This window comes from Wyeomyia smithii, chromosome 3, assembly GCF_029784165.1.
Source record: "Wyeomyia smithii strain HCP4-BCI-WySm-NY-G18 chromosome 3, ASM2978416v1, whole genome shotgun sequence".
Lineage (NCBI taxonomy): Eukaryota > Metazoa > Arthropoda > Insecta > Diptera > Culicidae > Wyeomyia > Wyeomyia smithii.
This window is the reverse complement of record NC_073696.1, coordinates 244,640,386-244,667,031: the sequence shown is the minus strand read 5'-3', so window position 1 is coordinate 244,667,031 and position 26,646 is coordinate 244,640,386. Positions and strand designations below refer to the sequence as shown.

The 26,646-nt window shown below is 40.5% G+C and overlaps 1 protein-coding gene across 3 annotated transcripts in view; it reads right to left on the bottom strand.

Moving 5' to 3' along the window:
* The window catches only part of LOC129726833 (nephrin), a 571,231-nt gene that overhangs the window by 58,600 nt on the left and 485,985 nt on the right, over window positions 1-26,646 (bottom strand). For all 3 annotated transcript variants that reach the window (XM_055683973.1, XM_055683972.1, XM_055683974.1), the window contains exon 7: window positions 13,704-13,848. In XM_055683973.1, the coding sequence (XP_055539948.1) occupies window positions 13,704-13,848 (145 nt within the window). The remainder of the gene's footprint in view (window positions 1-13,703; window positions 13,849-26,646) is intronic.

The following is a 26,646-nucleotide window of genomic DNA, read 5'->3' as shown; positions in this document are numbered from 1 at the left end:
ACACGCTAGAAAATAATTGTACACCTATTACTCCAGCTAATATTGCTGGTGAAAATATTTTTTCTAATGTCAACTGCCTGGGGCCTATTACGGCAGGTAAACTTTCTTTTTTGCAACAGGCAACGTTCGATCTTCTGAACGCCATGTTGCAGGCAAAATCAATGTTTGAAGCCATTCAAATAGGCACAAATTTTACTATTAAAATTGTTTCTAATTTAAAATTTAGCAATGATTTTAAATAAAACAATTAAAATATTAAATTGGAATGCTCGCTCATTGAAGGCCAATGAGAATGAGCTTTTTAATTTTTTAACAGTAAATAATGTGCATATTGCAATTATTACTGAAACATTTTTGAAACCTAACATAAATTTAAAATATGATCCCAATTACGTGGTTCATAGATATGATAGGATTCAGGGTTCCGGCGGTGGAGTTGCAATTGTTATTCATCGCCGAATCAAACATCGTGCTCTTCCCCATCTTGAGACGAAAGTTATTGAAACTTTGGGAATTGAAGTTCAAACTGAACTTGGGATTTTATTTATTGCCGCAGCATATTTACCATTTCAATGCACACGCGAGCTCAAAAATTATTTTAAAGGTGATTTACAAAAACTCACCAGAAATCGTTCGAAATTTTTCATAATCGGCGATTTTAACGCTAAACATCGTTCATGGAATAATTCTCAAAGTAATTCCAATGGCAAAATTTTATTCAATGATTGTTCTTCAGGATACTTTTCTATTTTGTCTCCGAATAGTCCTACATGCTTTTCTTCTGTAAGAAACCCTTCAACAATTGATTTGGTGCTAACAGATCAAAGTCATGTATGTAGTGAATTGATCACACATGCTGACTTTGATTCTGACCATCTTCCAATAACTTTTTCTTTATCACATGAATCAGTTTTAAACCCTATGAGCTCTGTTTTTAATTATAACAAGGCTAATTGGGAAAGATACAAAACTCATATTGAGAGAAATTTCAATAATGAGCTTGATTTGCAAAACGAAGTGAATATTGATTCCGCTTTGGAGGCATTAAAATGTGCAATTGTTGATGCCAGGAATTATTCTGTTCCAAAGGCTCAAGTGAAATTTGATTCATCAATAATTGACGAAAATCTTCAACTTCTAATTCGTTTGAGAAATGTCCGCAGACGTCAATATCAACGTTCTCGTGACCCTGTTCTTAAAACTATTTATAAAGATTTACAGAAAGAGATTTAACATAGATTTACTCTTCTGAGAAATCAAAATTTTGAGACTAAAGTTGAAAAATTGAAACCATATTCAAAACCATTTTGGAAGCTGTCGAAGATTCTTAAGAAACCTTCAAAGCCTATTCCAGTTTTAAAAGATGGTGAACGTTTTCTTGTATCCAATGAACAAAAGGCTCAAAGACTTGCTCAGCAGTTTGAGAGTGTTCATAACTCAAATTTGAATTTTGTGAGTCCAATTGAAAATGAAGTCACACGTCAATTTGATTTAATTTCTTCCCAGAATTTTTTACCTGCAGAAATAATTGAAACTAACTTGAATGAGATTAAATCAATTATTAAAAATTTCAAAAATATGAAGCACCTGGTGACGATGGAATCTTTAATATACTAATCAAACATCTCCCTGAGAGCACAATGGAATTTTTAGTGAAAATTTTCAATTGCTGCTTCAAAATTGCATATTTTCCCAAATTATGGAAAAATGCAAAAATTACTCCAATTTTAAAGCCGGATAAGAATCCAGCTGAAGTTTCAAGTTACCGACCAATCAGTTTGCTTTCTTCAATAAGTAAACTGTTTGAGAGAATTATTCTTAACAGAATGATGTCACACATCAACGAAAATTCAATTTTTGCAAATGAACAGTTTGGATTTCGCCATGGGCATTCCACTACTCATCAATTGCTCAGAGTTACTAATATGATACGAGCTAACAAATCTGAAGGTTATTCCACTGGAGCTGCTCTTTTAGACATAGAAAAAGCATTCGACAGTGTTTGGCATAAAGGTTTGATTGCGAAATTGCAAACTTTTAATTTTCCAATTTTCCTAATCAAAATTTTAAAAAATTATTATACTGATCGAACTCTGCAGGTTGTCTATCAGAATTCAAAATCTGATAGATTTCCTGTCAGAGCAGGTGTACCTCAAGGTTCAGTCTTGGGTCCAGTCCTGTACAACATGTTCACTTCAGATCTTCCTGATTTGCCTCCAGGATGCACAAAGTCATTGTTCTGCGATGACACAAGCATTTCTGTTAAAGGAGAAAGTCTTCGTGTCATATGCAGTCGATTGCAGAAAAGTTTAGATATTTTTTCTTCCTACTTGCAAAAGTGGAAAATCTCTCCCAATGCTTCTAAAACTCAAATGATAATTTTTCCACATAAGCCTAGGGCTTCTTTCCTCAAGCCAAACAATAATCACGTTGTCAAGATGAATGGGGTTATTTTAAGTTGGTCCGACAAGGTTAAGTACTTGGGACTAATTTATGATAAAAAACTTATTTTCAAAGAGCACATTGAGAGTATACAAGCCAAGTGCATCAAATATACGAGATGTTTATATCCTCTCATTAACAGGAATTCTAAACTTTGTTTAAAGAACAAACTTTTGATTTACAAACAAATTTTTAGACCAGCAATGCTTTATGCTGTACCGATCTGGTCAAGTTGCTGTTCAACAAGGAAGAAAACGCTCCAAAGGATTCAGAATAAAATTCTGAAAATGATTTTGAAGCGTCCTCCTTGGTTTGGTACACTCGAATTACATAGACTTACTGGTGTTGAACCATTAGAAGCTATGTCAAATAAAATTATTAACAATTTTCGACAAAAATCGTTGCAATCCTCAATTGCTACGATAAGCTCTCTTTATAGCCAATAAGTTAGCAATTAAGTTAGTTGTAAGTTTACTTCCCCTTTTCTGACAAGTAGGTTTAAATCCCTACGAATGATAAGTCCTAATTGCGAAAGCAAACAAATCCTAACAATTAAAATTACAAATTTCTAACAGTGTTGAGAAGTCACCATTTGTGATTGGACACACATACTCATTATTAACTAATCTTTATCATAAATACTTAAGCTACTAACAAATCCCCCCTTAAAAAAAAAAAAAACCTATTTTCAACGTATTTCTACCATATTGGTACTCGAGATGTATTTTACAGCTCCGGTCAAACAAGTTGGCTTGCTTTCATGAAGTTTTATAATACTTTATAAAGTACCAGTACTTGTTCTAGTAGCCTTTAATTTTTGCGCTTTTCTGGTAATAGAGATGTCATGGAAAAGGTTATGTCAACTGAAATTTATAACTGCAGGTTGTATTAGAGCAGTTATCTCAACAGCTCTATAACAACGTGTGTTACTTGGATAGGTTGTCCGGAGTAGTGCCTGGTCCGCTCACTGCCATCATGTCGCTCCTTAACTTTGGTATACGAAGAAGACGTGCTCAGCAATCTCTTCCGCATCCACGCACTCGGAATACATTGGGGACCTCGCATGTCCGAACCTATGCAGAAATTACCTGAAGCAACCGTGACCTGACAACTTCGCCATGGTCATTCGTCGGTGCGCCCATCTACTATTCATGTAATTGGATAACTCCAGCTGTCATCAGGACATCGACGATGATCTTCTGGTTTCACGTACGCCCCTTATGAAATGTTAGTCGAAGCATTCTCTGTCCTGCCTCCTCGCGATGCTAATAGACATCTTTTCGGACAATACACAGATTGCGTCGTACGAAACTGTACGATACGCACTCGCAGCCCCCAGAAACATGGGTAGGTTTTTTTCAAGTTTACTACTGCAACTGTTAACGCCTAGAGCTCTGGATCACAGTAGCCCACCAAACCCAAGTATGGACGAAACTACGCTTGCAAGAAATTTCCGCTTACTGCCATACACCGCTGCGCTATTGGATATCATACGAGATAGTACTGCAATGAGGCCCCCCTACAGCCATAGTATACGTGGCTCCCAAATTTTAGTTTGCCGTCGATCATAACCCCCAAGTACATGAAAGATCGCTTTGAAGTAATAGTGCTGTCTTGCTCCGATTTGCGATTATCCATAACCGTGACCTCCGTCTTACGGTGCACTAGCTCCAGTTTACTGGGGTTCATTCGATCCTGAGCGCAAGCACTATGTAGTCCCACCTTTCGCTATTGAACGCATTCTTCACGTCGAACGTGACGATTGCGCAATAGCGAACGTTCCTTTTCTTACGCTGGAGTGCTTCCTCCGCCATCTTGGTGACGGACAGAACAGCATCTAGCGTGAACAGGTTACTTGCCAGACCGATTACACCCTACGTGTACTTCACCAGTCTGTTGAGAATAATCCTCTCAAGAATCTTACCCGCGGTGTCTAATAGACAGATGAGTCTATATACCGATGGGTCCTCTGGCGGTTTCCCAGACTTTGGTAGTACGACCAATCTCTGTCGCTTCCACCTATCCGGGAAGAGACAGCCCGCGGACTGCTTTTATCGTCATTTTGATCGCCAGATTAGGGATGCCATCCGGTACCGGTACCTTGTTCACCTTTAGAGAGTTGGCGATCACGATGAGTCCCTCATTTATAACCCTTGCATCCATCACAACCTCGAAACGGCTGTCATCGCTCAAGGATTGGATGTCTGGCAGGTTGGCCAATCATCCCGGGTCTATGTCTGAGATACTGGAACGTTGGAAGTGAGCCAAATGCCAAGGACTTGGATCGTAGCGTGGAAAGAGTCACTCGATGATATGCTCCAGCATCGCTGATGCTCGCTCTGCAGGCGATCACGTCTTTGGTATTGTTGGTCAACACGTCTTTGGTATTGGCCAACACGACCTTATAGGCGTCACCGTAAGGATTCACATTGGCACTCGCGCAAAGCCTATCGAAACAGGCCCTCTTACTTGTCTTTATCACACTCTTCAGCGCCGAATTGCCCCTCTCGTGTTCCGTTCTCATTGCTTCTTTGAATACCTCGGCGGAATGCGATGTCTTCCACTTGCGGACGACCGGAATGTTGCCTCTATCCGTCGCTTGCCACTTCACGTTGTAGTCTAAACTATAGCAAACCGACTGGCGGTCACTGTTGGTGTAGCCATCGTCGACACCCTCCAGTTCGTGATCGGTCCTGGACTGGAGAACGTCACGTCGATGATCGACTCCGCACCATTTCTGCTGTTTGTACATTTGGTTCCAACGTTGACCAGATCTAATATGAGGTTTGCCAAAGATTCCAACAGGATCTAACCCCTCTCGTTTGTAGAGCGCCTCCCCACTCAATAGCCCAAGCGTTGAAGCTGCCCGCCACCACCAACGGCATTAGGCCCGTCAGTTCCCTAGGTCGACCATCTGGGTGAACGTTTCGGTTAACCAACGAGGCAAAGCAAACAACTGCGGCAGAACACTCTATTCACCTTGGCAACCGGCTACCCTTCTTCTGTTGTTTATTGTATATTGTACATTGTATATTGTATATTGTATATTGTATATCGTATATTGTATATTGTATATTGTATATTGTATATTGTATATTGTATATTGTATACTGTATACTGTATGTTGTATAATGTATGTTGTATATTGTATATTGTATATCAGGCCCGGATTTGAGGGGGGGGACAAAGGGGGCAAATGCCCCGGGCCTCCCGATTGAAGAAGCCCCCTAGTCCTAGGGTGACCTTTTTCTTGGGCCTCACAAACAAATTTGCCCCGGCTCCCCCAGCTTCTGCAATCCGCGGTATTCTGCATCGCGGTATCGGTTGTATATTGTGTATTGTATATTGTATCTAATTCATCCGACATGTGTTTATCCTAATGAATAAAACTTAGACTAGTATACATAAAAGATCAACTACATACATACATTCAAAATCATTCATATTCTCTTTAATCGATTTCTAAAGTGGTTCGACGACTCTCCAAACTCAAACACAGACTCCACTGCAAAAAATTCACGAATAACCGTCGTCATGGGTTCTTGGTATCCATATAGGCTTCCATGAAAGCTAGGCTGTAACGGGGATGAGTGCCGTAACGTGCTTCGTGGAATGTAACTGAAGACAGTCCACTTCACCGCTTAAAAGCTTCGCTACGAATACCTGTTGTTGTAGTTTCCTTCTGTCTTTTAACGTGTTCAAGGTCAACACTGTAAATATCCTAACGAATTTCTTTTGGACACACTCGATCCGATATTTCCAAATAAGATCATATGGCGACCAAACGATAGAAACATGTTCTAGGATAGGTCTCACTAGTGGGCAATACAATGCTTTCAAACATTGTAGGTCGTAAAAATCACGAGCTATCTTGGAGATAAATCTTAGTTGCTAGTTTGCTCTAGATACTATCGAGGAGTAGTGAAGATTGAAGTCCAGTTTTGAGTCAAGTAGAACACCAAGATCAGTCACACAATCAATAAAGTAATTATATAGAGTTGGTTTTATAAAGCGGTCTTCACTGTACACGTTGGAACAATAATAATTTTATTACGATGGCCCCAGTTAACAAGAGCATTCAGCAAAACCTGAAGAGGATGGTTATCCAGGATCTAGGTAACTATAACATACAGTTTAAGGTTATCAGCACAAATGAGCTGGCATCTAACTCCCAACAAAGCTTTAACGGTGTGAAGAATAGCGTGAATAGAAGTGGGCCCAGGTTGATTCCTTGTGGTACCCCGGAAGTACTGATGAAAGCTGAAGAGACACATGAGCTGAGTCGCACCCGAAGGGTTCTTCCAGTCAAATACGAGTTCAACCAAGTTATAAGCTGCAAATACGAGTTCAACCAGTTACCCTTCCTTTACACTGAAATCTACAATACCTTTGCGTGACTTCCTCTTAACAACAAATAAGTCCCTCTTATCATTAAAACTGGCCAGAAGGACGCACGACGGAACTTCTTCAGGGAATTACAATTGGTGATATTTGGCAAGAGGAACGAGTATCGGTATAGTAGAACAGTAAGCGTGTAAGGAAGAGTATCACATTACACACAAGCACTGATGAACAATAATAATAAGCATGCCACTTCTGAATAGCGGTATTGCTATTAACAGAAGTGCGGGATACAGCAGACACCCGGGTATATCTCACAATAGATCTACGATTCTGGTCGCAGTGAGGAAGTCCGTACAGGAAAAAAAAAATCATTTCACACGCTTCATCGGGGGTAGTTGATTGCTCACCATCCAGAATCACGTTGGTTGAAATGCTCAAGTCTTTTCTTAAATTATTTTGAACTCTCTATGCGTGAAATTTGTATAAAGTTCTATTCAACCTACAATAAGCCGAACTAGCAAACATAAGTTCATGTTCAGTGCTATGCATTCTATGACAACGCAAAATTCGTTGTGCTGCATTACGATCACGTTTAAGCTGTCTGAGCAGAGGGGTACTTCAAGAAAAACAGATAGAGGGACGTTTGAGGGGGACATTTGATTCCAATCAAAGTCGAGAGATGAATGAGTTCTTTTAGGGTTGACACAACCTCCTGAACCGAGAACCTACTCATCGTCGTTGTCGTTTCCGGGAGGAATGCTGTAGGGGCAGTGGCGAAGTGTGACTGGGTGACACCCGGAGTGGAAAATTTTGGGTGTCACTCCCTAGGTCTCAGTTAAATAATCTTGCAACCAATAGGAGAAAATGTTTACACTTTTCATGTATGACACCTCTTAAGGATGACATGTATGACAATGGATCATTATTTTCGCAGATGTCACCTTTCTAAAGGTGACACCTATGAACGTTAGGTTCTGAAGTTCAGTGTGGTAACATTTTGCGGATATTCTGCGCTGCAGTGACGGTAAAACTTTAACACATGCAAATGCAATTTTTGAAAGTGATCCAGCTGAATACAGACAGTTCCGAAAATTATAAATACATCTTCTTTCTTGAATAAAACAAAAAATACAGGATTTTTCAGGTCATTTGATTCTGAAATATAGATAATAAGTAGATAAATAGGATACGCGAGTTCTCTAACTTTTCTCTTTACACTACTCTCATAAGCTTTCGCACAGTGTGTTCTCCGACCATTTTTACCACTTTAAGCCAATCTTTTTTAAATTTTTCAACATTGTCCGCTGGTTTGACATATTTCCTCAGTTTTGCCTTGGTCAAAGCCCAAAAAGTTTCAATAGGGCGAATTTCAGGGCAGTTTGGAGGATTCATCTCCTTTGGGACACATGTGACATTATTTGTTTTATACCACCCTAGTGCATCCTTAGAGTAATGGCAGGAAGCAAGATCGGGCCAAAAGATTGGAGGATTGTTATGCTGCCTAACCATGGGTAACAACCTTTTCTGCAAACACTCTTTCACGTAAATTTTACCATTTATTGTGTCATTCGTAATGAATGGACGAGATATTTTCCCACATTCACAAATGGCCTGCCAAACCATTACCTTCTTGCAAAATTTTTCGGTGTAAATGGCTTTCACTGGTCCAGGGACATCCTTTCCCTTCGGTGATGTATAAAATTGCGGTCCTGGCAGAGTCTTATAGTCCAGTTTTATGTAGGTTTCGTCATCCATGATAACACACCCCATTTTTTTGGTCAGAAGTTTGTCATAAAGCTTCCGAGCTCTCGGTTTCACAGATTCAGCTTGTTTTGGATTTCGTTTTGGCTGCTTCTGCTTCCGACGGGTCTGCAGACCCATTCTTCCCTTGGCACGCATAACGTTACTCGCCGAGGTTCCAAGCTTTCTCGCCACATCTCGTACTGATACTGAAGGATGCCGCTTGTAGTATTCCTTAACCTTTTTGTCCATTTTGGGATCAACAGGCCCGGGTTTTCTACCACGTCTTGGGGCATCAGTAAATATGCACTCTTCACAATACTTCCGCAATGCGGTTTGAACTGCTCCGGCACTTATACCTTCTTCTCTGGCAAATTTTCTTATATAAAGACCACTCACGGTGCCCCATTTGTGCACAATTCGCTTTCTTTGCTCGGGAGAAAGGCCACGCATTTTCAAAATTTCGCACTAAATGTTTGAAAAAATGACAGCATTTGTTTCTTTTGGATGTAAACAACAGGACGCAGCCAACGTTTGGTTGAATACTGCACGTTATTTGAAATGACGGTTGATCGTAAGTGTATTTATAATTATCGGAACGGTCTATATATATGTTGCTTATCTTGGTCGGGCAGGGCCATCATACGGGAAATAATTAGGAAGTGAGCGAGTATAAGTGCTGCCGAATCGGTCGAGTCGTCTGACATCGAAAGCAGTGGATGAGAATTCATCAGAGATTCGATTTGGGCCAAAAAATTGGATAAATCTGCTAACAATACACGTGATGAACCGAGCTTGCGATACTCATGCTTCTTGGCCACTTTCACGGCCGACTCACAGAGACCACCGAGAAGTGATGTTTTTGGTGGTATTAGCTGCCAAGTTATTTCTTCTGCAGCGTAGGTTGATGCAATTGTCTCGCTCTCCATACCTTCTCGCAACAAGGCATATAGACCGTTAAAGTCGTTTTGGCTCCCGTCGCGCGATTGCTCCAGATTCTCCTGCGTGATGGCGTAATCTGACTTGCGAGGTCGATGAACCATGTACCATCCTTCATGGTATCTCGTGACTGTCGGAGTGACTCGCTTCGTCGCTCTTTGAATGAATATTTATCAACGGTGGCTAGATCCTTTGTCTTTCCAAAACAGAGCGATGATTTCCTCCAGAGTTATGATCAAAACGACAGTTAAGGTGCCGCCACACGGACGCTAATTCCCTTAGTTTCTAAGCCTTAGTTGATTATAATAAGCATTTTTTCATCACTGAATAGTAGACTATGAACTATTCGGGCATGCCGGAGTAGTTCAGGGTTTCTATATTATAGCTTTTGACAGTAAAATCCCACGTTATGATGAAAAAAAGTGCTTATGAAAATCAACTATGACTTAGAAACTAAGGGAATTAGCGTCCGTGTGGCGGCACCTTTACGTTACACGACGATTGTTGGGATTTTGTTGGCGCTAAGTCAGCAGACTCTCCCAAAGGCGAGTATTATCTCCGTTATAGGAACAGACGTTTCCTCCACGGAATTGCTTGAAGAAGCTGAGCCGGATTATGAATTCAAACGAGTAGGGTTGTGTTAGCGAGATACCGGAATATCGAATACTAGCACTAAAAAGAAAATGATGAAGCTGGTTACACTTCCTGAAGTTAAGCTCACATGGACTGCTTGCGATCAAATGGTTACCCTTCAGGCAATTGTGGTATAGCCGCTTCCTGCCCATTTACTGCTTACGCTAACTGACGGATTTTGCGCACCTTGTGAAATATTGTTGTCTGTTTCACACTGGACACTTATGGACGCCGTAGCGGTCGACGCATTGGCCGAGAGCCGAAATTGGGAATTGGGATCTCTATAATAATTAGAAGTCTGGTTGGTATTTGGAGAAGTCTGGCTTCCAGTTCTATGATCGTTGACGGATATCGATTCAGGATCCCAAATACGCCGCTGCAAAAAGTCTACTAAACAGTGAAAATTCGGATTTTCAACAGCAGACGCGGGCTTTTCCCATTCTCTCGAAGAGCCATTGTACATGCCGAATATCCAACAATGCCTACAACTGTCGCCTTTTGGGAAGATAATCTTTTGAATATCTGCCCTCTAATGTGCGGCAAGCCAAGTAATTAATTGGCGGACTGGCAACAATAGACTTAGTCAACAAAGGAGCCTCCTCCTGGATGGCTGCCTTCAAATGGGGTGATGGGTAGAACCCAGAATCGTCTGCTCAATTCGAAGGTAATCAACGAGAAAAAGTGTTAGTTGAAAGTTGAAGGTCGTACAGTACCATTAACGTTCACTGCCCGCACGAAGGTAGACCTGACGACGCGAAGGAATCATTCTATGCGCAGTTGGAGGCAACGTACGACAGCTGTTCACCCGGGACATCAGGACTATCGTTTGCGATATGAACGTCCTGGTCGGTAGATTGTATAGACCGGTGTTAGTGCTGGGACTATCCGGATTAAAATATCCGGAATCCGACCTCGGATATTGGACAAATATCCAAAATCCGGATTATCGGATATCCGGATATTATCCGACAGGATATCCGGATTTTCGGATAGTCGGATATCCGGATATTGTATCCGAACATAGTTTAATGAGAATTCTGTAAATAAATACTTACGAGGGGATGGGGGATTGTGGGAAAAGCCATTTTTCGCGTTACATTTCATTCAAACGGGCCTGAAAGCTAGAAAAAAATCCGAATATTCGGATAGTATATCCGATTATCCGACTATTCGATTATCCGTATCCGGATATCCGGACATCCGAATAGTATTCGTTTACACATCCGTGATCCGAGCTTCGGATAACCAGATCACGAATATATCCGGTTAAAACTCCCAGCACTACCGGTGATAGGGCCTCACATCCTACACACTGATACGAACGACAAGCGTTACGAGCTTCTTGAGCTCAGGTGAATAAAAGTTCCTTTTTCCTTCGTAAAGAAATCCGCCAAGGGGATCGCTTGACCACCGGTCAAAAAACAAGCAAGAATCTTGGAAAAACTATCTAAGTTTTACCACAAGAGAAAACGCGACCGAATACCGATGAGTTCGAAATAAACTGATTACGATACTGAGAAAAAAGACCCAGCGCCAGCAGGAGGGAAGAGATCGTGAAGAACTGGAGCAACTGTTTCGGGCTGATGACACGCACAATTTCATGAGAAGGTAAACCAAGACTACACACCGAATCAACGTATGTGTAGGGACGTGGAAGGAGCCGAAAGAAGAGTTAACCTTGGAGTGCCTATCATAGATGGCAGTGCCTCAGCTCTCGATATTTCGGAGATCAAACGTGTAATTCGGTCACTAAAGAACAATTGAACCACAGAAAAGGAAAGACTGATGACAGAACTATATTAACATGGTAAAAAAGCACTAGTAACGGCACTCTACCGTTTTTTTTTTTCAAGGATTTGAGAGGAAGAGTGACTACTGATGGAATGGATGGAAGGGGTTGTATATTCATTATATCCATCTATAATGCAGTCATAACCCCACGGTTATACGCAAAAAATTCTCTCCCAAATCCATCTTCGCAATTTTCCTTCTTTAGCGAAGGATTCGTAGGGCGCTACTACGGATCAAATCTTCACTCTCCGGCAGATTTTCAAGAAACGTTGAGGGTGCAACGGGCCAGCTCGTCACGTTTTTGTGGACTTTAAGACAGCGTATGGCAAAGGCAAATAATGCTCAACTATTGTTTTATGGATAAACTGATACGACTTATCAAAGCTACCTTGGACCGAGTGATGTGTTACGTGTGCGTTTCAGGGACACTCACGATTCCTTTCGAAGCGAACAGAGGGTTGAAATAGGAAGATGGGCTTTGGTCAACATTACTCTTCAGGGAGTGAAAGGCTTCACAGACGACTTCTACGTTATTACAAGAAAAGTTGCCGCGGCGGAGGTAATCTACGCAAGTATGAAAGTGAAGACTAGGATGATCATGGACGGCAATAAACTAGAAGTGGTAGGTGGAGTCGTACACTTGGGATCCCTGGTAACTAAATATTTGTTGAGTTCCACTCTATGATCTATAGCTAAAGGGGTTAAGGAGGCAGTATGAAATTGTGAGAATAATTCAATAAATTTATTGATTAAAAAAGTTAACTGATTACTAAAATCTGGAACTGTGAATGTTCGCTTTGCGCAAAACATGTAACAATAAACTTTCTGCAACTACTCATCAGAATATTCCACTTCTATCAATATTCATTATCCCGAAAAAAAAACGACCTAACCGCAGCGACAAACTTCGGTTGACATATTACAACAAACCACTTCGGCGTAAAATTAAACGCCAATTCCGGCCCCAGTTTCCATGGAGAAATCGAACCGCCAGCCCACAACCGAAACGAGTTCCGACAGTTTCCGCGCGAACCACGTCAAACACCATTAACTTTCCGACCCGGTCGGTAACTAATGGACTCATTTTTGAAAGTTGAGGCACTATCTCTTTCCCTGCATCTACACACTTCCAGTCCGTTTGCTTATGTACCTTTCACTAGGTTTTTGGCTTGTAATAAAATTCTCATGCACGGAATATAGCGGATAATTATTATTGAAAGCTTTCCATGAACCACAAAAGAGGAGAAGATACGGTTTGATTGGGACTGCACTAATCAATGATTTTCGGTGGTCGTTTGAACAAACGTAATTTTATGTGGCAACTTTTTTATGTTTTATATGTGCAGCTTGACTGACTGTTTGCTAGAACTTTCGAGGTATGTAATAAAAATAATCCAATTTGAGACGAGTCGATAATCAACCACTCGGTAAATGATTATTGAACACAGAAGATGCAGAACTGTGCATCGGGGAGACTGCAACGATGCAATGATGGAATGAAATAAAATCCACCATTCTGGAATAATGTTATTGACAATCTGCAGAAGCAACTTTATTAAAATAAAATCCATTTGAAGCCGGGAGATAGCGATTTACGAGACTAGTGCAGAAAATAAAAGCTAAATAATATTGTCCTCTCGAGCTTTTCAAACAAAAATAATTAGTTTTTACTGCTAATTAGAACGGAATTATCAGCTGTTGATGGCTGCGCAGATGAGACTCGACTAGAACAATTGTTATCTCCTTATCGATTTTTCACTTGACCTGATTTTGAAGAAGTTTCATTCTCATAAGAATATAATTTCAACACTTACGGTAGATGTCTAGTTTCCAGCCGTCCTCTTTTCCTGCATCCGGAATTACGGCCATCTCCGCCCGACAGGACAGGTACTTTCCTTTGTCGTTGATGGTAGGTCGAAACGTCAGAATGGACACCGTAATATTTCCTTCTGGGTCAGTCTGCAAGAAATAAAAACACATACACACACTTAAGAGAACGTAAATTCGATAATTCTGGAAACCTTCAAGCAGGTTTAGTTTCAAATATTTTCCCATGTCATTTTGTTTCGCACGCTTGGTGTTACTTTTATCGGTTGCCTTTTTGTCTTTCTTTTATTCCCTCAAAAAAGCAAATGACAAACGACCACAAATCTCCGAAAAGCTGATTTAGCAATATTTCACACTAAAAGCTCTCCGAGATGTTTACATTGGCTTCCAACCAACCCCTCCCGCAGCCGGTCCCAAATAAGACCAATCCGTGCCAAGGTGCGCGCCCGGTGGAAACCTCTGCAAACCAGGATCCAATTTCGATAAGACACGTTCCGGTCCACAAGCCATCAAATGCCAGCTCGGTTCGGCTGGCTGCTGCTGGTGGGACTGAGTACTACGCTAAGACTGTGCGGAAAACCGGCGACAAACCGAAAGCAGATAAACGCACACGCCATCCGCATAGGAAAGTCGGGTCGCAAAAGGTTTCGGGCGGTTCTTTTTCCGCATCACTGAGTGCAGCAGGACGAAGATGAGACTCTGACCGACGGTGGTGGAAGCGGCGTCGGCGGTATGCTTTGGCACTGCACAAGCGACGGATTTGAAATTCATCGCACATCCCGCAACGTGAACTGTTCTGGTTAAGTGATTATAGATATGGGTGGGCAAGGTTTTTGCCGGGAGATTCACCATTCGTTTACATTTGGGTTAGACTTTTAATAGCTCAAACAGTGGCACGTTTCGGCTTTGCTCTACTGTAACTGCCAATAATATCACGTGGGGTTGTGTGAGCCTGTAATGAAGTGTATTTTTTATATGCTTTGACACTTGTTTTGCAGTTGTTCGATTTTGAGTTTTTGTTTAAATAAGAATTATTTATATTTTGGCAGCTACTCGCATCAGTTGTGTCAATGTCAGAAAAAATAGAAACATCATTACAACAAAATGAGGTTGTTAAATGCTGATGGCGTCGGTATAAAATTTATGCTTATACGCAATTTATCGCATGTTTTGATGTCTACTTAAATATTTTGGAATACCTCTCCCCTTCCAATAAAATCTGAACATCGTTGCTTGAGTATCAATTTACCGACATTGCCCTACAGTTTCGATTTGGTCGGTGTTAGGTCAGACCGGACCAAGTTACAAAAATGAAAAAAAAAACGAGTTAGTGATAGCATTGGACCAAGATTTTCTTTCGCTACATTACACATAAGTCAGATTTCATTTATCTTAGAAACAACAGCAATAACGGCATAATTTTTTCTGAATGACCAAAGAGAAGTGATCATAGGGGAACTGCTCCATTATTCATCTCATTAAGCCGATATTCACGAAGAATGCACGGATTAAACAACAAATTTTAATGAAATCATTGAACAAATGAATAAAATACGGTTACGTGCTCTTATAGAATCGTTCAGTATTGTATATTTAGTAAACTTAGCTAGATTTATCCTGAATTTTGTAAAACAAACCATTTTGCACAACGCTTCCATATCCATCTCAAAACTTAAATCAATGCTCAATTATTCATCTCACGACGCCCCCATATTCATCACACTGCAGTGCACTGTTAATCATGAATGAATCACATTATCCCGAATGAACGTAGTCGCAGCCTGTAGTAGTAGGTTACCAAGATATCCGCTGTAGTTGTTTACGTGGAAATATGGTAACCTAGGTAACCACGGCAGTGCTGTCCATTTATGTCCATTATGTCGGAATAATTCAACATTTTCAGTATGATTTGTACGTATTAACAGTAACCGAATTGGCAACTTTTGATTTTCTTCAAGGCAGTGAAAGCAGATGAAAATACATCCAGTTGAAATTTAGGAATTGTAGAAATTCATCTCATATATTTCTGCTAATTCAAGCTTGTTTTTGCAAATTTGAAGTGAACGATTCAAAGATTAAAGTATTCTTAGTGTAGTGAGTGATTTTGTTTTGTGATTCAAATAAAAAATGGTCCGCTAGTGATGAGAAAAACTTTGGTTGGCTGCTGAACGAGTCCCGTTGTAGCCGTACAGAACAATGCGCGGATTTTGTTTTCTGAGGTAGGTGATTGAATTTAATGAGTTTTCGTGGGCAGATGTCTGACTATAATATCAAATTTAGAGCTTTTAAGTGAGTTTTTGAGGATTCTACTTTATGAGAAATCTTAAGTGAACTAAGAAGAATCCATTCCATGGATTATCAGATCGATTTAGTTAAAAAATATGCGTTTTTTTCCTGTTTTCAACTATGTTTTCATGTTGTATGAGATGAATATATGGGCTGAGATGAATAATGGAGCAGTTCCCTTAGTAACCAGTCAGAATGAACCAAGTGTTCGCGCTTATGCGATTGCAAATCGTTCACGCGTTGATGCAAGCAAGAAAAATGGCAGATTTTACAGATTTATCTGTATCAGAGGACTCTTCCTTTTATCTATCGTCGGAATCTCGTTAGTTTCACATTTTGCCGTCTATTTCAATGTGTTTTTCGGTGTTTGGTGCGTATCACTTAACTGACCAGATAACATGCCTCATAGTGTGCAGACAGATTGGACCATGTGTCAAAAACAAAAACGTGGTTATTACGGGAATTTTCGGCATTAGTGTAAAGTCAGCATTAGTTGATTTTAAAGCTACCATGTAACTTATCGAAAAGCCCCTAAGCCCGTTAACATAATAAGTATACTTTACCAGTAAATGAAAAAAAAATCACATGGTCCGTTCTGACTGAACATATACATAACTGGCATGGAATTTCAAAAAACGAAATATGTAGATATTATAATCTACTGAAGTACGTTCTTCCAATCCACCATCAATTCTATATGATTTGGCAACAAGATGAAGAAAAAGAAGATGATCGCGAGTAATTTTATCAAGTAATTAATTTTGTTATGAATTTGATGAAATAAATATAATTCAAGTTGTTCGAATTATTTTTGATCAACCCAATCCCGGCGGGTGATGCCATATGCAGGAAAATTTGCATGAAATGAGCCAGATCGAAGACCTAATAGCTCAAATGTCTCAATTGTGGCAAAAAACATCCAACGAACTGTCGTTCATGTCCAAAGCGAGCAGAGTTTGTCAAAATTTGAAGTAAATTTCCGAATCTCCAGCGACCGTCGAATAGAAAAAGTGTACAACCAAACTTTGCACAAACCCCGGCAGCGCCTTCAGGTACGATACTGTTTCCACTTACTCCAAGTGGTGGAACTACCAACCAGAACTCTCCAGGATTTCATAGTTGTACTCAGCTTTCCAGCATGCCCCCGGAAAGTAGCAATCTATACTCAATGGAACTCCAGGTGCAACCCGAACGGTAACGTCGTCGTTGAAGATTCTAAAACTGGATATTATTATTCCGCTCATTCGGACCTGCCAACTTTCACCTCCCTCGGTGGTGTAGACTTGTCATTTTCCTGACATCAATCGTACTCTGTTACAGTCCATAGTAGACGACATCCATAAAGCAGAGTACCGCTGCATTCCATCCGTATTAAGAACATGTAAGTTTTCGCAAATCAACGCAATATTTCTTTGCGGAACTCGCTAAGAAGATAATACCAACGTACTCCCAACCCTAGGTATCAATTCTCCGCTTTACAGCTGGCTAAAATCGTCCGTCTGGACTGGACCCGGTCTGGATCTCTTTGCTGAACACCGCCTACAAAGTACTCTCCCAAATACTCTGCCGTCGACTATCACCATTTACGAAGCAGTTCGAGGGGCACTACCAGGCGGTATTCATGGGTGCCAAAATGCTACGAATACCATGTGTCCACACATCATCTATTCATCGATTTCAAATCGGTATACGACACAATCGACCGAGATTAGCTATGACAAATGAGGCACGAATACGAACTTCCGAAAAAACTGTAGCTCGGACCTTTGTGAAGCTGGTGGATATGTACATCGGACTAAAGGCCGCAGCCAAACGGATTGAACTGGTCATCAATTCATTGAAGACGAAGTACATGAAAGGAAGGAGTTCACGAAAATACAGTGATAACCTCGCACCCCGAGTTCAAATCGGTGGTGTTGAAATCGACATTGTGTACCTGGGGTCACTAGTACAACGATACCAGCTGGGAAATTCTCCGGAAGAGGCTCCGATCTAGTAGAATTCGCCGTCGCGTCGCACCAAGTTGACCCTACACAGGACACTGATCAGGCCAGTAGTCCTCTACAGCTATGAGACATGGACGATGCTTGCTGTAGGCCAACGTACCCTTGCGGTCTTCAAGCGGAAGCAGCTTGGGAGCAATCTATCGTCCACACCACTAAGATAGGCAGGTTGCGGTGAGCTGAAAATGTCGTAAGGATGACCAATCCGTCAAGGACGAGTAGGAGAGGTGCACAGCGGGCAAGGTGGATCGATCAGGTGCAACACGACCTACGAACCCTACGCAGACTGGCGAACTGCAGCCATGGATCGAGTGAAATGGAGACAACTCTTACGTACAGCGAAAGCCTGTTACAAATCACTTGCTTCTAGTTGCATTTTACTTCCCAGCTTATGGTCGTTACTTTGGTCTCCTGTAGAAAACTCAATTGGGCGGACTTTCAACCCACCTCAACCGTTGGTCACTGAGCGATATTCACAGATTTTACACTGAGCGGAAACAAGTCAAAAGGACTCTCAATTATTTTAACAAAGAACAGCTTGAAAATTACGAGACCATACAATTTTTTTATTATAATTACTTTTCGCGGGAAGGAAAGGTTAGTAGGAGTAATTTTACTTGCGAATATTTTTTTTTCACGATGAGACGTCCGTCGGGCACTCCGCTCGGTGGGGGTGTAGATGCTGATCGGGTGGCTGCTTCGTTGCCTTAGAGATGCGGTGGATTCTTTGGTCGGATCCGGTCTTCTGGCCAGCTGGGGGTTGTAGTATCGGACGCAGCGGCGTCGGTGGTCACCAATAGGGCGTCACAAGCGTAGCACCGGCTTGCTGATCGCTGGATAATCGGCTGGCGGGTAACCCGGAGGGTGTCACTGTTGCACTATCTGGATGGCTTCAACTGGCTTTAACTCGCCTTTCAACACGGCCGCGGTTTTCAACGACGCGCCAAAACTTCACGTACAAAATGGCCTTCCAATTTGGCCACAAAAGGTCTCACTTAGGGCGTTATTCCGCCAGAACTTCGAAACTGGATATTTAACGCGCGACTACACTCCTCCGGGTTATAATCAAAAATTCTCCCGCATATTTGCTATCCGACCTTTTTATTTACAACCTGTCCGCTTTCCATCGTAGACCCTCCCTGCCGCGTAGCGCACCACCCCGTTGTTTGTACCCGACGACTCGAAGCTTTTATAAACTTATCGTTTAGTTTGGTGCCAGGGTTTTATTTATCATTATTTGATTTTTTTAGAACAATTTATTGATTTTACCTAATCTACGACTTGTTTTCTCTAAAATTTAAATTTTATATACATGCAAAATACAACAAAGTAGTTTAAATAAATAATTCATATGAACAAAAAATAGAAATAATTTATAAACAAAAACTAAGCAAAATGGCACCAAACGAGGCTATTAAACAAAAATTAAACAAAACTCAAACATAATATTGGAGTATGTAAATGCGTAATTTTTGCTTAGACATTTACTGACAATTATTTAAACATGTAAACAAACAACAGGCATCGTCAAACACAAATTGTAGACCTGGCACTGCGGTTTGCTAACACAAAAAAATACAATCCAAATAGGAGTAAAGATCAAGCTGGCTCAGCGACCAAAGGATTTTATTGTGACCGTCAAAGAGTTTGGTCACAAGCCACACCACGGTTTAGGACTGTTAGGTGGGGTAAGTAAGGTGTGGTACGATGGTCTGATCTACAAACTTCTGCGTTACAACTGTCCCGTCTTTTTGGTGAAAAAAGTCCAAAACTACATCACGCTGCACAAATGGCAGGCTGGTGTTCTACAGGGTAGCATCATCGGACCTTTTTTGTAAAACCTGTTCAATTCAGACATATCCGAACTGCCCAATGGAGGTATTCACCGATGATACCGCCAAAATGTACGAAATCAGACAACAAAAAACAATGAAGAACAATACAGCAAGTCAATAGAGAATATTAAGGTGGTAGTGTGTAGAAGCTACCACGTGGTTACAACGTGGTCGACTACGAATTTTCAGTGCCACAAGACTCGGGAATAGTTAATGCGTTATCTATGAAAACACTATCTTATGTTTTCATCACCATAACAAACATGATGATATGTTTTCACAAGTGACGCATTACCTATTACCAAGTGGTAAGTATTTGAAAATTCCAAGTCGACCACGTGGCTCAAAGTCGGCCATTTACGGCTTCAACACACTTCCACCTTTAATGAAAATAAAACGAACCAAATAATCGAATGAATCGACCATTTAATTCACTAACCATTTAATTCACCATTTAATTCACAGGCAGGCTTGCTAAATCTACGAATTCATCCGTAGATCTACAAATTTGTTTTATCTTTAAGGATGTACAGCATATGGATAAATCCCTAAAATCTACGAAATTACACGAAATAGTTCTGGTATATCTGGCAGCCGGTGGCAGTAGTGGGAACCATCAGCGGTAGTGGTAGCAACAGTCTGCGTTTTTCAGGGTTTCTCTTGAAAAAAAAAATGCAATGTTACGAAATCTGCTATAGCCTCAAGGGTAGCTTGAATCTCGATGACGCCTAATAAAAAGTTGTCTTTAAAACAGTTTAAAACAAATCCTTATCATTGAAAAAGGTGTGATCTTATGTTAATACTCAAACAAATGGGTGAAATAAAAAAAATACGTAATTTTTGTATTCAACAGGTTTTTTTGTATGGACCCCACTGCGACCACCAGTTTTTTTTATCTTTTGTGGCATTGTCCGGACGTTTTCGCTGTTCGCTCATAACGGGTGACAACTAAAAATCTGGAATTTTTTGGATCTCTTTTACTCGACAACAATCGTTATAAACTACACAACAATTTTAGTAAAAAGTTCACGGTAAACCATTTTGAAAGCGAGAATCTTCCGGTGTCTATAGTGTATGGTTTCCTGCCTACCTCAACTATAATCCGCCAGGAAGGTGGTGGAAGACCGGTCAGAGTAGTGGACAGAAAAGAACTTTTTTCTTTTTGTTAACCCTAGTGGATTAGCTATCAATCAAAATGTATACCAAAACGAATATTTGAACAACAATATGATTCCATTCCCATAAAGATGAGAAGTATGTGTTTTGGTCAGAGAAAATATCATCTCAGTACGTCGAAAAAATACAAACGTTTCTGAACAACTCCTCGACTCCATTGTACCCCCAAATACGCAACCCAACGAACCCACCTCAGTGTCGTCCAATCGAAGATTTCTTTGAGATTTTAAGTTTCTTCGGTGCAAAAATAACTGGAGTTCAACGAATTGTGAACAGTTGATCGGCAGAATCAAAAAGCTGACTTGAAGACCGTACACCGCTCTAGTTTCGGCATCATCAGAAAACTTTGTCGGGAGGCCGGTAACGGACCTTTCTCAAATGCCCAATGTTTTTTTTGTTCATAATAAATGTATATCCATGAGAAATAAACCATGTAATGATTCTTCTACCTTTTTTTGACAGCTGTAGAAAAAAATTCCAAATTTTTAGTTCTCACCCGTTATTTGTGTTTTTTTTTTTTGAGAAGTAACCCGCTCTATATTTTGGTCTGCTTCTGTCTTCTTCTTCAAACTTAGTAACCTACTTTCTTCCTTAAAGATCTTCTCATATCCTCATCATATCCAAGCTATCACTCTAGCAGCCAATAACGTGCTATAGTCTATGACATGTTTCTTGATAATTAACCACACTTTTTTTATATTTCCAAGTGTAACTCATCTATATACCGATTATAAACGCAGTATTAAAAACTTATCATTATTTATGTTTTAGTCCACTAGCACTGAGCACCAAAAGCATGTTTTATTATACCATGTAAACACAAAATAATAAATAACATAATAAATCGCCTGCTAATTTCTACAGACCAAATAATGAATTTTCATTTTGACTTTGGAAACTGCAACTTGAAATCTTTCTCTGAAAATATTTGAATTTCATTGAAAATGAACACAAGAATAAAGGTAAAGGTGAAAGTGAAAGTAAAGAAAAATAAGAAAGCGATAAAATAGAAGCAATGTAAAACAGAAATAGTAGAACATATTTTTCTTGGCATTTGTATGAAGTAGCCCCACTGTGCTTCGCCTTGATGAAGAGCAACATCATGCAATCTTTTTTTTAACAATGGGTTCTGTATTTTGCATAGCAACCAAATAAAAACTACAAGGTATACAGCTCTAGGGTTGCATGAAATGGTGACGTGGGACCAAACATTGTAATTAGGGGATTTTTTGTTACAAAATATACATAGTCTGCACACAGAATCAATGTGTCTGCTCTGGAAATCAATTTTTGAAATATATTCAACAACACTCGAAAGAATATCGTTTATATCTGACGATATAATGCCTATAGTATTTTTTTGTGCAAACAACATGTATTTGACAAGGCACGTGCATATCGTGCTTGTTGAAGAAACACCAAGAATTTCTCGTAATGCGTCAAAGTCAGAATCAACTCTATATCCTCAAAGATCATATCCAATAATACTTACGTTATCATAATGAATAGTTTTGTCTTATTAAACTCTGATTGAACCAAATCTATAATATGGATCTTACTTTCAAAATAATATGGAAGCCCTTACAAAGGTTCATTAATTGGTAAACATAAGAAAATATTTTAAACAAAATTATTAGTAAATAGACGAAAAATTCACAAGCATTCGTTGGCTCTTACTCTTCTATAAATGTATATATTTAGGAATTTACTCTTTCGATATACTATTCGGTCACGATTATTTAGTGAATATCGGAGATAAATTTAAATAAATATCGGTTGCAAAAATTTACGATTCTTGTTGAGTAATTTATGGTAATCATATTTATGAGATAAACTTTCAATCACCATCAGCAGCAGCATTGCAGTTTTTCCTCGATTGCACACGTACAGAAAAATACGAACAAAAGTGTACCACTGCAATACGAATAGCACCGCTGCAGCACGAATAGAAGTGTACCGCTGAAATATACGAATAGAAGAGTACCGCTGCAATCATTCTTTACTCCACTGGTACTGTTGCTTTTACCGGCATGTTTTCTTTCGAGACATCAGTTTTCATTAGTTTCTGAAAGCAGGTATAGAAATTGTTCAAGGATGGGGATCGTTTTAAACTTTTTGGAAAACTTTCACCTTCGAGACATCATATTAGTCTAAGCTCATGGAAGCAAAAACAAATTTACCTATTGGGACAGAGAGACTCCCTCAATTTTTATTTCGATATTGATACAGAGAATATCACAGGGAACGGATGATGTCCATTCACGTTGTCTGTGCTAGTAAGGCTCGCATGTAATTGGTTCATTATTCGCGTAAATTTGTTATTGAAACTTTTATCAATTTTACCGCTAAGCAATGAAATTAGAGTGATAACTAGCATATTACATAATTGTTCTACATTCTATCTATCCAACAACATACTGGTTATTGTTATCCATCATGTGGTTATGCTGTTATTTACGTTTGAAATCTGACGCAACATTTGCCAGTTTCATTTCCAACTTTACAGAATGTATCCCAGTATAGTAAACAAAGACGTAGTCCCACGTCAAAAAATGTTCTCTCAATACGAGTTCATCCACAAACAAGAGTAAATGTTTTTCCCTTTAAATAGTTCCCGAAAATTCCCTGCCGAACTATAACAGTAACAACCAACGTTGCCAGTATGCCAGATAAATCTGAATTTTGCCATATTTCTGTTTGCGCGTCAGACAAATAGATAATCCTCAGAATCTGCCAGATTTTTAAAATCGAGCCAGATATTTGCCAGGTTTCAACAGCGTCGTCTCACAAATAGGTCATTACTAGAAGACGGGCCGTGGCTGGCCTTTACCTACCTACACCCGGCGAGAGCAAAAATAAGGTCATCACTTTCAATTCTGCCAGTAATTTTATCTAAAAATAAGTGCCAGACCTCTTATTTTCGTTTTGCCTGATTTTATTTAAAACTTAGTGACAACGCTGATAACAACACAAGCGTTATAGATCCGGACAATCAAGATCTGCCGGCTGTCTGATGGACAGTGTGAACAGCTTTACACTTTGCTGTCAGAGTGCCTTAGTCCCATCGTCGGTGTATCACAGAGATTTTAAATTGAATTGTCCTTTTCAGGACAAAACAAACGAATGACTTAATATTTTCTTGTTTTGCGCCAGAATTGAAAGTGAAATGTTGTTTCAATCTGTATGATCTCTGACTGCTAAAACTTGTTCGCGCCGCATAGTGTAGTGTATATGTGTGAATTAAAATTCAGTAGCACTTTAATTCCTTATTTACACAAAATTTTATATATATTTAATACACTTCCTTCAAAACCCTTCCTTCAGTTCATTTCTTTCAATAAAACTTAGAACGTCTTAACTTTACAGCAGCGTCATTGCATATGAAGTGACCATGAAAAAGCACAAACTTGGCATAATACATCACGGATTTGGCTCAATGATGAGCGAATTATTCATCTAGATTCACTTCGAATAAATCCCAGTTTTGGTGTCGATTTGAATACTCCCCGTTCTGTTCCCACAGAGCTCTTTGTTGTAGAATAACATATTTTTTTCATTCTGTGCCGAACACGCATCATTACTGGACGTGTTTGGTGATCGGTCCGATAGAGTATAAAACAAAAGACGTGTGAACAAGTGTTGGCATTGTTTGCCTGGTCGAGTGAAATAAATCCGGGTTCAAGGTCGTTCCTTTGTGCAACTGTTTCGCATCGTGACTGCCAGCTGGTGCGTAAGCCGATTTGGCTGCTGGCTGGATTGTGCTACAGCAGTGGACGAGACACAAACGAGGAAAAAGAAGAAGCCATCAGTGTCAGCGAGTCGTATCGCTGTGTGGAGTGATCTCACACCTGGCTCGCTGCTGGTGGCTGTTTGGTGCTGCTGTATTGGTGCTGCTGGCTGTAACGGCTGCTACTTCGAACGATCGGACAACCAACCTTACTGGAAGGGAGAAATAAAAAGGTACGTGTTCTTGTCAGCGCTAGTGCGCTAAACATAGCGCGATGGATGTAGATCCCTCGCCTCCCGCGCCACCATCCCCGAACCCCTCTGACCCTGACCCTTCTGTTACCCCCTCCCCTGTTCATTCTTCAGTCCCCCCTCGCCCCAGGCTTTACCCAGACGGAGCCCAGGGCAGCTATACTGTTTATTTTCGGCCAAAGGCAGGACCGAAATCGAAAAAGTTGAACCTCTTGCAGATTTCTAAAGACCTGACGAAGGAGTACAAGGGCGTGACCGAAATTTCCAAGGTCCGGCCTAACAAGCTCCGTGTCGTGGTCGGTAACCTGAAAGAGGCCAACGATATAGCTTGCTCTGAGCTCTTCACACGCGAGTATCGCGTTTACATACCCGCACGAGACGTGGAGATCGACGGTGTCATAACCGATTCGAGTCTGTCCGTCGAGTGTATACTGCAAAGTGCCAAAGGGTGCTTTAAGAACAAAACGTGTCCCGAAGTAAAGGTGCTCGACTGCAAGCAATTGCGGTCAGCATCGATCATCGGTGGCAAAACAGTATACACTCCGTCAGACTCGTTTCGAGTTACGTTCGCCGGGTCTGCACTACCAAGCCACGTCTCGATCCACCGGGTTCGTCTCCCTGTGAGGCTCTACGTGCCCCGCGTCATGAACTGCCTGAATTGCAAGCAGTTAGGCCATACAGCCGCCTACTGCTGCAATAAGGCACGTTGTGGCAAGTGTGGGGAGTCTCATGCGGAAGATTCTTGCAGTGTTAACGCTGAAAAGTGTATTCACTGCGGAGAAAATCTGCATGAGCTCTCGACATGTGCGGTGTACATGCAGCGCAGGGATAAAATAAAACGGTCTCTCAAAGAGCGTTCAAAGCGTTCCTACGCTGACATGCTGAAAAAGACCGTTACCACTTCTCCCGTTACTTCGAACCCCTTCGATCTGTTGCCCTCTGAGGAAACCGATTCTGACGATTCACCAGCGGGAGCATCTTACGCCAATCCTGGGGAGTCTAGAAAGAGGAAAAGTGTTTCCTCTCCTAAACTTCCCAGAAAAGGTCCTAAGATTTCTCAAAGTGAAATGAAGGTTACAAACAAACCAAACAGTGCTGCGGAAAAACCGAAGCAAACTCCTCCTGGGCTGGCAAATTTAAAGTCCCAGAAGGAGTTCCCAGCACTGCCAGGAACATCTAAAACCCCAGTTGCTCCTTTTACACTCCCAGTTGATGAAACAAACTCTGGATTAGTGAAATTTTCTGACATTGTGGACTGGATTTTTGAAACTTTCAATGTACCCGATCCAATTAAAATTTTTCTTACAGCATTCCTCCCAACAGTTAGATCATTTTTGAAGCAGTTGACTGCCCAATGGCCTCTCCTTGCAGCGATTGTATCCTTCGATGCCTAATTCAACTGCGTATATGAAGGATTCTATCTCTGTCTTACAGTGGAATTGTAGAAGTATTTTACCAAAAATTGATTCGTTTAAAGTTTTGATAAATAAAAACAAATGCGATGCATTTTCCCTTTGTGAAACTTGGCTTACTTCAAATATTGATCTCAACTTCCATGATTTTAATATTATTCGCCTTGATCGAGACACCCCATATGGAGGAGTACTTTTAGGGATTAAAAAGTGCTATTCTTTCTATCGTATTAACCTCCC